General features: G+C 40.2%; 1 protein-coding gene across 1 annotated transcript in view; it reads right to left on the bottom strand.

Annotated features, from left to right (window-relative positions):
* CIT (citron rho-interacting serine/threonine kinase) overlaps nucleotides 1-13,714 on the bottom strand; it is a 158,155-nt gene that overhangs the window by 40,255 nt on the left and 104,186 nt on the right. Inside the window, exons 24-25 of the mRNA XM_057305738.1 lie at nucleotides 7,351-7,404; nucleotides 491-688 (exon numbers count right to left, since the gene is read on the bottom strand). Coding sequence (XP_057161721.1) covers nucleotides 491-688; nucleotides 7,351-7,404 — 252 coding nt within the window. The remainder of the gene's footprint in view (nucleotides 1-490; nucleotides 689-7,350; nucleotides 7,405-13,714) is intronic.

Raw genomic sequence — 13,714 nt, 5'->3', positions numbered from 1 at the left:
TGAGTTGTGCCTTGTATCAAATGAGGATTTCCTGGATGTTACTTTTGTTGGATCAGTGTCAGAAAAGCACAAGTTTCTAACTACAATCTGAAATACAGTATATGTGTTTCTTCTACAGATCCAGGGGACCAGACAAGAATGGATAAAGGGCCATTCCTGCCACCATCTTAAAGTCAGAACCCAAAGCAAGCCAGGGGGAAGAGATTACGCTTAAAAGTCAAGGGGCTCACACTAGTCTCCCAGTACATTTTATTTTTGCTTTTTTTTTTTTTTTAATCAAAATTAAGAGAACACCACACTTTTAAAAGCTACTTCTTCCAAACCCCCAAGCCCTCAAAACATAGATGTGATGATGAAGAAGAGCCCATTTAACGGACAAGCCTCGGTCTTGGGTCCCTTGGAAGAGGTATAACGGGCGCCTGCTCTAAAATCTAACAGGATCACAGTGTTCTCTGACACAGGGATCTCTGACACTGCTTACTGCCCTTACTTGCTTCTGGCTGGTGAGCTGCATCTCCCTCTCCGTAATCTCACGGCGGAGATGGTCCACTTCACTTCGTAGCTGTACTATCTCGTCGCTGGCGCCGGAAGCCTCGTCGAGTTGTTTGGACAAGTAGAAATTTTGGTTGTTGAGCTCAGCGTTGTCCTCGGTCAGCTGGTTCAGCTGCTCCTCCAGGTCTGTGATTACCTAAAAGAGGAAAGGAACCCGGTTGTGCACCAAGCAAGTCCATTTGGAATGAGAAACTGCTTCTAGAGCCATTGATTTTAGAACCTACATGATACTGGCAATCCACGTGCCACTCACGTTTGCTTATCCAACCCCGGCAGCCAAAGCCAAGCTCCCATGCCCAGTCACTTAGCACTAACACACCCATGATGGGGTGGAAAAAGAAAAGCCTCTGATTCTTTCTCACTCACGATCCAGCTGGAAGCTATGGCAAAAGCAGATCAATCCAAAGTGACTGCCATATGGAAGGGGCAACTTTAAATGAGATCACGTCCATGGACAATAATATAATGTGAAAAATGCCAGCCAAGGAAAGGCGTCTAACAGACTGGCATCACCATCAGCTAATTAAACAGAAGGCACCATCCACAGGACGTTAGAACCGGAGATAGTCTTAGAAAGCAAAATAAAGTTCTTATCAAGGAGGACTGACTGCGAAGGACACTAAGAGTTATTTTAATATCTTGGCAATAAATTCAATTTTGTGCAACAAAAGGAAAAAATTTAAGGGAAGCTCAGAAAAATCCTGAAAACATGGTACTATGGCATCACTTTAATGGTTTTCATTATACAGTTAGCTATCAAAAAATGGGAAGGCATGTAGATGAAATTGTCATTTTATTGAGAGAGATTTAATCTGGCTTTGCTAAATTATTTCCCTGCTCAATGGCAGAATGACTTCGATTTCAGTGCATTTAGCTTCACTATTCTCTTTTCTGAGGTTCAGTATCAGCACTTGCAGAGAGCTTTTGTATATAATACTTCCGAAGTTTAAGGGCAATTTTCTAATAATAGTTGGAATGAGGCACACAGGCAGTAAATTAAATTTTATGTAACAAAAAGAAGTAAATTAAAAGGAAATGCCTTGAAGCCCAGGGTTTATTAATTGTTTCCAATTTCCAGACCTAGAGTAGACTTAGTTTATGAAATGCTGCCACTGTTTCCATGACTAATTCCCTATTTTAACCCCCTTTGATTATCAATTTAAAAAAATCTTCCCAGGCACATAGAATTAAAGAACATCAATTAAGCACATTTGTTCAATGTGGCTCAGAAAACAGAGCTTTTCATTCTGTTAACTGAGCTGATAAGCTTTTAATGTAAGTGGTCTAGTAATTTGTATTTTAATGTCAAAAGCCGTGCTAATTCCTAATGTATTGGTTTGAGGTGCACTGTTGGCTACAAGATGGGGAATAAAGATTATCTGGTTGGGTCCTTAGCTAGGACTCCTTCTTTATCGGGGAAAATGGGAAAAAACTGCAAGTTTGTCATTCCTAGGGGGCAGTTATGTCTCAAGGGGAATCCCTGGATCACCCTTTGGGTGACATGGTTAAATCTCCTAAAACCAGAAACAATGAATAAACAATGTCCAGTAGTTCAACTGGTCTCCGTCTTATATTTAGTACAGCCATTCCTTGAGACCATTTTCATCCTGGACTGTAAATGTCTCCATTTAACTGTTGTGCTTCCTTCTAATGTCCCTCCCCGCCCCCCATCAAAAAAACAGAGGCAAGCTGGCCTGAAAGCTATGCTCTCCGATGGAGTCTGGAGCCCCAAATAAAGCCATCTTGAACTTTGCAGGGTTGGGGTCTTCATCTGCAATATGGAGGTAAATGCTATATTTACTACCCCCTGTTCCCATTTTTCTTTATGTTTTGAATTTTCTGGCATACTATTCTACCTTAACGTAGCCTGTGAAATACAAGGGATAAAAATTAATGACCAAGACAATGCTTCATTTTAAAGATTATCATGGTGCCTCTTGTGGAGAAAAGAGGCTACAGAAAATCTGCTCACATAAGAATATACACGTTGCCAAAATAATTTACTCGCTGCTCAAAGACATACCTAAAGCTTTTGGGTGCTCACTCCTTTTCTGATTTATGGGGAAAAAATTGCAATTTATTATTAGCCCATTTCTGCTAACTCTTCTCCTTTCAAAATAGATTATAAAGTGCTAAAGAAGAAATACTTGAAAAGCTCAATGAAGTGCCAAGATTATGACTCTCACTTCAGTTGAGACGGGCCCACTGGAGTGGGAGGCATCCTTCTATTTCCCTATTGTCATCCAGTTTTCAAGGGGTCTCACATCTCTGATTTCTACTTACAGTTTGTGGCTGTTGGTTCTATATTTTACCCTCTCTATTTTGCCTGTTCGTCAAGAGGAGGCTTATGTGTTTGTGTGAAGCACCCAAACACTCATTAAAGCATCTTAACTCATTCCAACTTCTTATATATTCTTTCTGCCCAAGTCATAATATGTTTAGCTTGTGATTCTATTTTGAGGTGCTGGAGTTGTAGTATTAAGTGTTAGTATCAGACACCCCACACACACCCACACACACATTATTGGGTTTACAGATATTGAACTGACGTGGGACACAGGCAGAAAATTAATAGTCTCTGTGGTTTAAAAAAATTTTTGAAGTATTGTGATGGGCAATCTGTGATTTTGAACCAGGTAATGTGCAAGGAGAATTCTTAGGTGTGTCCGTGGGTGTATTCTCTCCACACCAAGGGCAAATGATCTGTTTACCCTATTATGAGGCTGTTAACCTCAACCCCAAGGATACAGGATAAAAAAGAGAAACTGAAAGGCTGACTCCATCTTAGCAGTGAGAAGAGGAGGGAGACAGCTTCCTAGCGCAAGAGCCAATAGAGCTTTCTTCTATGCTGTTTTTGCAGATAAGAGATCGTGATGCAGTTCCAAGAGGAAATAAGTAATAAAAAATAATCTACTCTCGGTGTCCAAAAAAGAGAGAGAAAGATCACTATTTAGGATTATCTGTTGCTTTTCAAGCAAACCTGACAGTTCTGAGCAAGAACTATTTACCTCTCACACTTGATGGGAAGACCAGGATGGAGAAGGTTACCAGGTAAATGTTCAATAGCACGCTGGGGGTGAAGAAACCAGTCAGATGACGAGCATCGGGCTAAAAAGACACAGGGCTGAAATCCTACTGGAATGTCTGGTTCCTTCTTGAAGGCAGCTATTTGCATATTATTTATTTTTAATCTTATAGCTGACGGATTGATTCATAATTAAAACTGTGTCATATGTTTGCCCACCAACTCCCCTCCAAAACAGACTTAGGTAGGGTTTTAGGTACCAGATTGGATCAAATCCTTTTTTTAAATCTCGTCAAAATATAGAAATGGTCTGAGCTGGAAAATCTTACTGCTCATGAGCTTTTTAGAAGCTTCTAACTGGGAGCTCCTATCAGTTGAGTTATTACAGGAGCTCCCACCAGTAACAAAGATGATGTCTCCTTGCAGAGACGATCTCAGCACCAGTAAGACAGAAACATCGAGCCCTTTGTAAGTGTCTTTAAAGCAGCCTTTGAAGTTGGAAAAGTGTAAAAGAGATCTGTTGCTGCCAAATGTTGTCCTAAAGCAGTGGTTTTCAAACTTTTTAAAGGGGCAGAACATTTTCTAAACAAAAGATTATGCTGGAAACCCAATATAATAAAATATTAATAGTAACCAATACCGTTTAGCACTTTCTATGGACCAGGCCCTGTGTAATCATTTGAATGCATCATCTAATTTGGCGCATTAACATCAAACTTCTGACTCTCTGACTTAGTGCTTTCTAAGTTTTACTGTTTCTGAAATATGAACATATATTGGAACGAAGCAGCTGTCTCTCTGCCCTTACCGAGCCCCCAAAGAGCAGTTCTTAAATGAATTATCAAATTGATGGAATACTGGAATGGAGAATATATAATGTCAACACCACTTTATAGGTAAACAGATGGAGGCTTGGGAGTTCAACATCACACAGGTTACAAAGAGGCCAATTTCGAATCAGAACCCAGTCTGACTTCAGAGTGCATGGCTGGACCACTAGCAACCCAGCTGCTCTAGCTGAAGTGTGGGTGGGGATCATTCTTTCCAGTTCCCCCTCCTACTGGGAGAGGTCCCAAGGCATCTCCATGGAATTCCAGAAGTAAGTAAAGCAAGCATTAGAAGTCACTGCTCCCGAAAACAAGGCAAATGTGAGGGATCAAGAGAATATAAAAGTTACATAAGTTAAGAAAGTAACCAAATTCATTCTACATATTGGCATATTCTATTAAAAAACAAACCTCTAATTTTTAAAATCTGGGGGAGGGAGGATTACCGGGGGCACATGGAAACATCTGAGAGTAATGGATACATTTGTTATTTTAATTGTCTTGTTGCTTTCACAGCTGTGTACACATTTCCAAACTCTTGAAGTTACTGTACTTCAAGTATACCTCAATAAAGCTATACAAATGTTTTTTTTAAAAAAAAAAAGCTCTTATGAATATGTGGCATTCTCACTCACACACACACAAACACACATAAACACACACTCAGTGGAATATTACTCAGCCATGTACAAAGGATGAGATTGTGCCATCTGTGACAACATGGATGGACCTAGAGGGTATTAGACTAAGTGAAATAAGTCAGACAGAAATAGACAAGTACTATATGATTTCACTTACATGTGGAATCTAAAAAACAAAACAAATGAACAAACGAACAAACAAAAAGCACAAGCAGACCCACAAATACAGAGAACTGATAGTTGCCCAAGGGGAGGGGGGGATGAGGTGAAAGGGAGTGGAAGACACAGACTTCAGTTCTGGAATGACTAAGTCACAGGGATGAAAAGTACAGCACAGGGAATATAGTCAATGGGATTATCATAGGATCGTATGGTGACAGATGGTAACTATACTTGTGGTGAGCCTAGCATAATATATAGAGTTGTTGAATCACTATGCTATAGACCAAAAACTAATGTAATATTGTGTGTCAACTATACTTCAATTAAAAGAAAAACTGCTATGCCAAAAGACTAAAAAAAGAGAAAACTCCAGATGAAGGATTAACGATGTACACATAGAAAACATATCCAAGTTTATTTTAGGAAAAAATAGTAATATAAAAAAAATCACGGTCATAAAATGATCTATGTTTTATTCAGTGATCATTTACGAGCATGTATGTAATATAAGCAAACAACTTGTGTGTAAAAAAAGAAACCAAGACAGTAAGAAACTGAAAAGGTGGGGGCACGAGAGTACAGGAACATAACGCATCAGTTCCTCAAGAAGAGAGGCAGAAATGGAGGAAATCGGGAGACACTTGTAAGGAGGGCCTACCCCAGATGCAGCCATCAGCATTGGGAAATACAGACCAAAAATCCATCTGCCGGGTACCTGCTAGAATCAAACAGAAGCATATCTCGTGACCTACTAGCTACTCCACGCTTGGGTATATGCTCATCAGAAACAGGTGCTTATGGCCACCAAAGGACTCATGCAACAGTGCTTCCTGGCAGCTGTGTTCCTAATGGCAGCAACTCAAATTCCATCAGCAGGAGAATGGATAAATGAACTCCAGTTCTATGCATCCAGTGGCAACGCTACACCATAATTAATGAAAAGGAACAAATTCTTGACTGATTCAACCACATGGACGAACCCCACAGACAATTTAAGTCAAAAAAAAGCTAAGCCCAAGACAGCACATCCTCTATGATGCCATTTGTCTGAAGTTCAAGAACAGGCCAAACTAATCTCCAGTATCAGAGGTCAGAACTGTGCCTTTGGGCAAAGGATGCTGATAAGGAGGGGACGTGAGGCAGCTCACTGTAGACTGAAAACGTTCTGGATCTTGATCTATGTGGTGGCTATGCAGTTGTCTATACGGTGTAAAAATTTCATAGAACTGTACCCATAAGATTAGTGTACTTTTATGCATTTTACCGTGTGCATTCTATAACTAAATTAAGGGGGGAGAGCACACACTCGTAAGGCTTAACATTCCATTTATAATAGGTAAAAGGAAAGAAAGAGTTCATTACAGGACAATAAAATGTGTATGTGGGGACTATGGTGGGGTTGTTTCTAGAAATTCACAGATACGAATAACACAAATGGAGACAAGTTCACTGAGGGCTAAGAAGGTAATAAAGCCATGAAAGTACCAAAGAAAGGAGGTGGAACCATGAATAAGGATAATATCCTATCTTCTGAAAGGGGCCTATTTCAGTCCTTTGTTCCAATGGGAAACAGAGCGAGCTTCTGCTGACCCTACATAACCTGTGCACGATGCTTCTCCGCTCACAGAATTTACTTCTCTCCATATAAATGACATCTCCCAAAGAGCCATAGAGTTTTGTTTTGCTTGGTAGGAAGTTAAAATTTCTAGGTCCACAGAACTTGCTGGACTTTCTTCTCTGCGGCATCAGCGCACTAGAGAAGCCTTGTGAAGCAACAGCCCCCAGCGTCGGCACAGCATCTAGCTGGGACTAGTGTCGGAAACTTCTACACCGGGGCGGGCGGGAAGCTGCCTTGGGACTTCCGTTGCACCTACTGAAGCCTAGACCATGAGAACTATTTCCACCACTCCAACTACCCTTCCCCAAACATAAAGAATGGTTTAGAATTTTTTAAACTGGCAGGAACCCAAGAAACGGCATTATCTGGGGCTCAGGAATTCCAAATCAGTTTGGCCCCATTAAGTGCTTCAAGCTGAAAGTTTGTAACAAAAAATCGGTTAGTTGATATTATAAGAGATGCCCTCTCTTCCCTCTTGGCTTTTAGTCTCATGTTATCTTAATCATCTTTAGATTTAATACTCACAGTACAGCTGTTACGAAGGGCGTCAAATTTGCGCTGGATTTCATCTCTATGTGCCTAAAAGGTAAGAAGTTGATTATAAACTTTTCGTAGTGTAGGATACAATTCTACATGCTTGGGTTAAATAAAGGAAAGAGCAATTTACCTAGAAAGCCAAGAATGCTGTTACAGCCGCCCAAACATCTGGTTTTCAAAGAACTAATTCATCAAGTCCAACATCAGAAATTAGTTACAGGAATACACAATGCTGTGTTAATAACACTTGACTACTTAGACCACACATGCATACCCTGTACAAATACCTTTAACATTCATATTAATGCCCAGGGGCATTGGAAAAAAGGGAGAAAAAATTCAAGGAGGAAGTTTTTACTCTCATTCCTTTGTTTACTCCCCATACTTAACATTTCCCTCTTCCTTCCAGGTGACCCCTCCCTAGCCTACTCCCTGAGACAGACAGACAGACAGACACACACACACACACACACACACACACACACACACATGACAACAGCCAGGACAAACAAGAGACTTTTTTTTGTTGTTAATCAAAAGCTGCTGAGATTCAGAAACCTGACATTGACCTTCAAGTAAGCAGAAGGCTTTCTCCAAGACAGAGCTGTTCTGAAACAGCAGCATTTGTTCAGCTGATATTCAAGGACTTTCTGAGTGCAATACAGCATACGTGGAGTTACCGTCATTCATTGGGGGAGGATAGAAAGTTAACGAGTGCATGATTACAAACAGTGACAAATGCTATGAAAGAAACAAACAAGGTGCAGGGGAAAAAAGGATAAGGGGGATAGAAAGCAACTTACTTAGATGGGGTAATCAAGGAGGGCTTTTCTGAAGAGGTGACACTTAAACCGACACCTGTAATATGATGAGGAACCGGACATGCAAAGAACAGGAAAAGGCAGAGGGCAAAAGTCTTGCAGCAAGAAAGGGTTTGGTGCATTTGATGAACAAAAAAAGGCCTGAATGGCTACAGTAGAGCTTCTCAAACTTCAAGCTCTGACCCAAGAGCAAGCGTGACAAGTGGGTTGTTTTTTTCTTTTTTGTTTTGTTTTGGTTTTCTCAATGAAATGGAATAAATAGAATTGAACAGAAAACACTGGGATGTACCTTGGATAGGGAAGCACTGTCATAGGCAACTTCCATTTCAAATACCATAATTAATCAAATTTAGGATGCTGTTAATTGTAAGACATTGTAATTTTATGTGACATTAAGGAAAACAAGGTGCTGTTGACTAAACTATGACATGTCCACATGTCCATGTGTCCACATGACTGAGAGTTATATACCAGCTATGACTAAAAGCTGCATCCTGATTTTAGATACCTTAGAATCAATGAAGTAGAGTATATATATGCTCCCTCATATTAGATTGTAAGGTAAATGAATTTTTGGTGGGTAATGGTCAAACGGTTTTTGGCTAAAGCACAGCAAGACAAGGAAAAAGTCACCCAAGATAATGGTAGAGAGGCAGGGAGGGACCAAGAATCTTAAAGGCTCAGAATGGAGTTTGGGTTTCATTCAAAATACCATTAATTGGAAGCCAATGGAGATTTTAAGAAGTAGAGTGAAATGATCTGATTGTCATTTTACGGATGCTGTAGAAAGAACAGATCAAAATTAGATGAAGGTAGAAAGGAGCAGGGAAAGTACTGAGGAAGTTGTTGCTGTCATTCAAGGAGTAGATGATGGTAGCTTGGAGTAGGATGGTGGCAAAAGACAGAGAGAAGTGGGTGGAAGTGAGAGCTTTTTTGGAAGCCCAGGTAATAAGACTTGCTGACAGACATTGGGAAAGGAAGGGAAAAGGATGCCCTCACAGACCTTTGACTTGAGAGACAGGGTAGATTGTGGCACCAGAGCTTAGCTATGAAAGTCCAAAGAAACTAATTTGAGGCAGAGGCAAAAGTGGTCCTTCTCTTTAAAAAAAAAAAAAAATTAGTCTGTGTCAGGTCTATAAGGCAACTAAGTCAAAAATTTTAGAGCTGCGATGTATTCTCTAATACATCTATTTTGCCCTAAGTATTATAAATTTATAACAGCAGATAGACACTGAAGAAAAAAAGATTAGTGAGCTCGAAGACACAGCAATAGAAGCTACCCAAAATAAAACATACAAAGAAAGACTTAAAAAAAGGAACAGAGTATCAATGTGCTGTGAGACAACTTTGAACTAACTAATATGCATGTAGCTGGAGTCACTGGAGGAGAGTAGCGGTCAGACAGAAAAAACATTTGAAGAAATAATGGCCACAAATTTTCCAAAGTTGATGAAAACCATAATCCCACAGATGCAAAAAGTTGAAGGGACCCCAAGCACAAGAAACATGAAGAAAATTAAGCTAAATCACATCATTATCAAACTGCTTAAAACCAGTAATAAAAAGAAAAAGCTTAAAACCAGTCAGAGAAAAAAGACAAGTTACACATAGAGAAACAAAGAGAAGACAGACAGATTCCTCACCTAAGGGTGGGTGGGAAGAGGGGAGGGGAGGGGATGAAGCAAGTTAGAATAGAACAACATCTTTAAAGCACTGAAAGGAAAAACAACAACAACAACAACAAAAACCCAAAGCCTGGCAACCTAAATTCTATACCCAGCAAAAATATCCTTCAAAAATGAAGGTGAAATAAAAGAAATTTTTCAGATATACAAAAGCTGAAGAATTTACCACTTGCACCATAAGAAATAGTCAAGAAAGTCCTTCAGGCAGAAGGAAAGTGACAACCAGAAATATAAATCCACGCAAAAGAATGAAGAGAACTGGGGAAAATGGTTTTAAACAAACAAAAAGAAGTTGCAAAAACAGACTCACAGATTCATAAATAAAAGTTATCATTGAGAATCAACTCCCCTCATAATAGCCCATATTTTTATGGACTAACTTATCAGACTCTTATTTTCCCCCCCAAATCAATCTGCCTTATGCCCAACAATAATATGTGAGATTTACTGATTTAATGGGGCATGAATACCATTTATCCAAGAAGGAGCATCGCACTACCACTGAAATCAAATGGCAATCCTCTTTGAAGGTAAAATGGAGTACCATCATTATGGCTTTTGATTTATTATTGACTGTGAATTATAAACAGAAAATATAGAACGGATCCTGTTATGACTGCTGGAGATTCTATAAACATTTAACAATTACTGAACTGATCTAAGCAAGAAAATGCCAAGAAACATGTTTTATGTTTCTTTGAAATAAGTTGTAAAACAAGTGCACAAAAAAAGCTAAAGGTCACACAATACTGTATATAAAGATAATAAAATGCATAAGACAGTCTTTAGATTCTCTCAATGAAATATTTGAATGTTCACTAGGTATCAGGTGCTACAGAGAATAAATATTTACCCTCTTCAAAGGACACCGAAGAGCTTTGTTTATGTGGGTTACCTTTATTTACCACTTGAGAAATTAAAATGGAGATTTTTTCCCCAAATATTTACTCTTTATTTCTTTTAAAATAACACTGTTTTTGCACCATCAGCTGCAAATGTTAACACAATGAAAAATGCCAAATGACACTTTAAGCATTATTATGAAAATAATCTGAATTTGGGGAACCCCCTAAGAACCTACCAATCCCATTTTGAGAACCACTAACCTAAGTGTTTGGTGGCAAGCAGGGAGAATGCACAGCCTGCAGCCTGAAGACTGGAAAGGCATTCTTTTGGGGGAGTACTTATGTCTTCATTAATGTTAAAGAGAGTTACAAGAGGAAGAAAGAAAAGTTAATTATAATGCAGTCTTGATGACAGAGAAGAATACAGAACTCGAGAAAGGAAACCAGTGTTTAGACATCTGACCATGTTCTGGGATCCATGGTCAGGGCTCTAGAACACTCAGGCTTCCACACATCCATCCCTTTCCCTGTGAAGGTGGGCACCAAGCAAGACTATCACCTCACATGCCCTAATTTTAGATCTTGCTTATTGTGCCAATGGCTTGCTTAAATACATAGATTGATATTTATGTAAAACAAATGAGAGTATGCATTGACTCATGATCTTAACAAATCTAAGAGGATGACACTGGGATCTCATGGTCACATCATGCTGGGAGGGTTCCTTTTGTTAGGTCTCTAGCTTTAGACTCTTGATTATTCAGCATTACTCATTAACCAAATCAGTAAAAGAGCAGGACAACAGGGACTTGGACACGAAGAGTGTGTCGTGGGGTCATGCTGGTGCACACAGAGCCTATGCCAGGCCTCTAGCCTGCGGCCTCCATTTGGAGTGACACAGCACATCACACATCTGTCTGCTCTAGAGTGTGCAGACTCAAATTCTCTTCCTTAGATAAAGGGATGGAGTCTTAAATATCAAGTCTGGGTGGAAAATTCTTTCTTCCACCAAGAAGCACTGAAGCACCTTAAAAGCCTGGCTTTTTGTTTCTTTCTTTCATTTTTTTATTAATTTTTGATTATGTTATGTTAGTCACTGTACAATACATCATTAGTTTTTGATGTAGTGTTCCATGATTCATTGTTTGTGTATAACACCCAGTGCTCCATGCAATATGTGCCCTCCTTAATACCCATCACCGGCCTATCCCAAACCCCTACCCACCTCCCCTTTAAAGCCCTCAGTTTGTTTCCCAGAGTCCATAGTCTGTCGTGGTTCATTCCCCCTTCTGCCTACCCTCCCCTTCAATATGACTCTCCTGTTGGCCTCCACCTTGATTCATTCTTAACTTTAATGGCCAATGAATCTCCATGCAAACACAATGGGTGGGAGTGGGTAGCAAGAAAACATCAAGGAGACCAACAAGTGGCTTCCCAGCAGGCCCGGCCATACTTCAATGGAGACCGGCCATGCTTTTTCAATGGAGACCGCTGGCTGAACTGTACTCCATCTGATCTGCTCCAAGGCCAGAGACCAGAGTAACTGCTCCCTCCCCAGGCTAGGAGATGGTAGCCTCTTAAAATGAAGCAGTAATAGCCCATTTGACTATTCGTTCCCTTTTATGAATAAATCAGCCTGCTCTGAAGTTCGCAGATCTCCTCGGAGACCATTTTAGATCCAGCTGATTTAATTTGGCAGATGCTTACGTGGAGCCTGCCCTGGGGCCTGAACAATGACACAGAGTCAGGGTACTGCACCTGTGGCCATTTCCTCTTTCTCTCAGAAAATACGGTCTTCAGCACAAATTCAACAAAGCCATTCAGGCAACAGCCGCATGCAGTCCATAATCAGGTTTATTGGACATAATCGGAGGAAGGGGAAAGGAAAACCCAAGGCCTCAAAACTGGACCGAGGCAAGCTGATTCAGGATTTGGATTCTTGCATGGCAGACTACAAACAGCTGTGAGGTGGTTTTTGTTTTTTCCTGCCATCGCTTTGAAAAAGCCCTATTTTCCAAGGCATCTTCATCTGCAAGAGTGGTAGAGCCCTAGTTTCTAGACTTAGGGAGGTTTGTTTCTTTATTTTTTCACAAGAAGATGCTCTGAGGCAGTGATCTCATCTGACTAAATTAAGTCGTGACTTGCCGCTGTGAAGGCTTCCAGCAGCCATTAGACAGAGCACATTCCAAACAGCAGTAAGACAGGATTTAAAGACTAATTTCCCCACAGATAAACAGCAGTGACACATGCTCTATTTTATATCCTCCTCCTTTTGAATGGGCAGGATAAGATGCATGGCCACCACCCTCCCTCCCAACTCCAACAGAGCAGTGAGATAAATGTGTCCTTCTCCTCTGCTCCAAAGTAAAAGGATTTGAGGAATTACAGGCCAATCCCCTGGGGAGAAAAGGCTAAAGACACAGCACTAGGCACATAGCAAGGACTCATTAAGTATGGATTAGATTACTGATATCTCCTCCTTCTCTCAGAGCGTGGGTGGTTTGGACAGGGGGAGAAAATATTAATATACAATGCATTCAATATAATAGTGGCCGATGCCTCCTTTAGCAGCTAAGAAATGCTATCTGCCTGTCTCTCTCCCCATCCAGCCGATTCCAGAAAGCACATAAGCCTTCTTGGCAAGCATTCTTTTATATTCATTTCTTTCCTACCTCCATATTTTTCTTCTATAGACTTATTTTCTCTTGGCCTTTTCTTTCTTATTTTATCTTGTTATACTGTTTTGTTTCAAAATGGATTCAGAGCAGTTTGGAAAGATACAAGGCAGAGGATAAATAAAGAGATATCGTGACTGTTTCTTTTCCAAACCAAGTATTGGGGGCATAGCACACAGGGAGTGTTCTCACTGAGAAACTAAGGTTGCAATCAATATCTGACCTTGACATAAGTCCTGGAAAATCTGAGATGCACTTGCACCTTCCTAATAGGAGTTACTCTGTATCCCTAGAATCCTGAAAGCCTCTGTGTCCTACACTAGTCC

This window comes from Ursus arctos, unplaced genomic scaffold, assembly GCF_023065955.2.
Source record: "Ursus arctos isolate Adak ecotype North America unplaced genomic scaffold, UrsArc2.0 scaffold_34, whole genome shotgun sequence".
NCBI classification, from domain to species: Eukaryota; Metazoa; Chordata; class Mammalia; order Carnivora; family Ursidae; genus Ursus; species Ursus arctos.
Note: the sequence above shows the minus strand (reverse complement) of the source record. Positions and strands in the feature narration are given on the sequence as shown.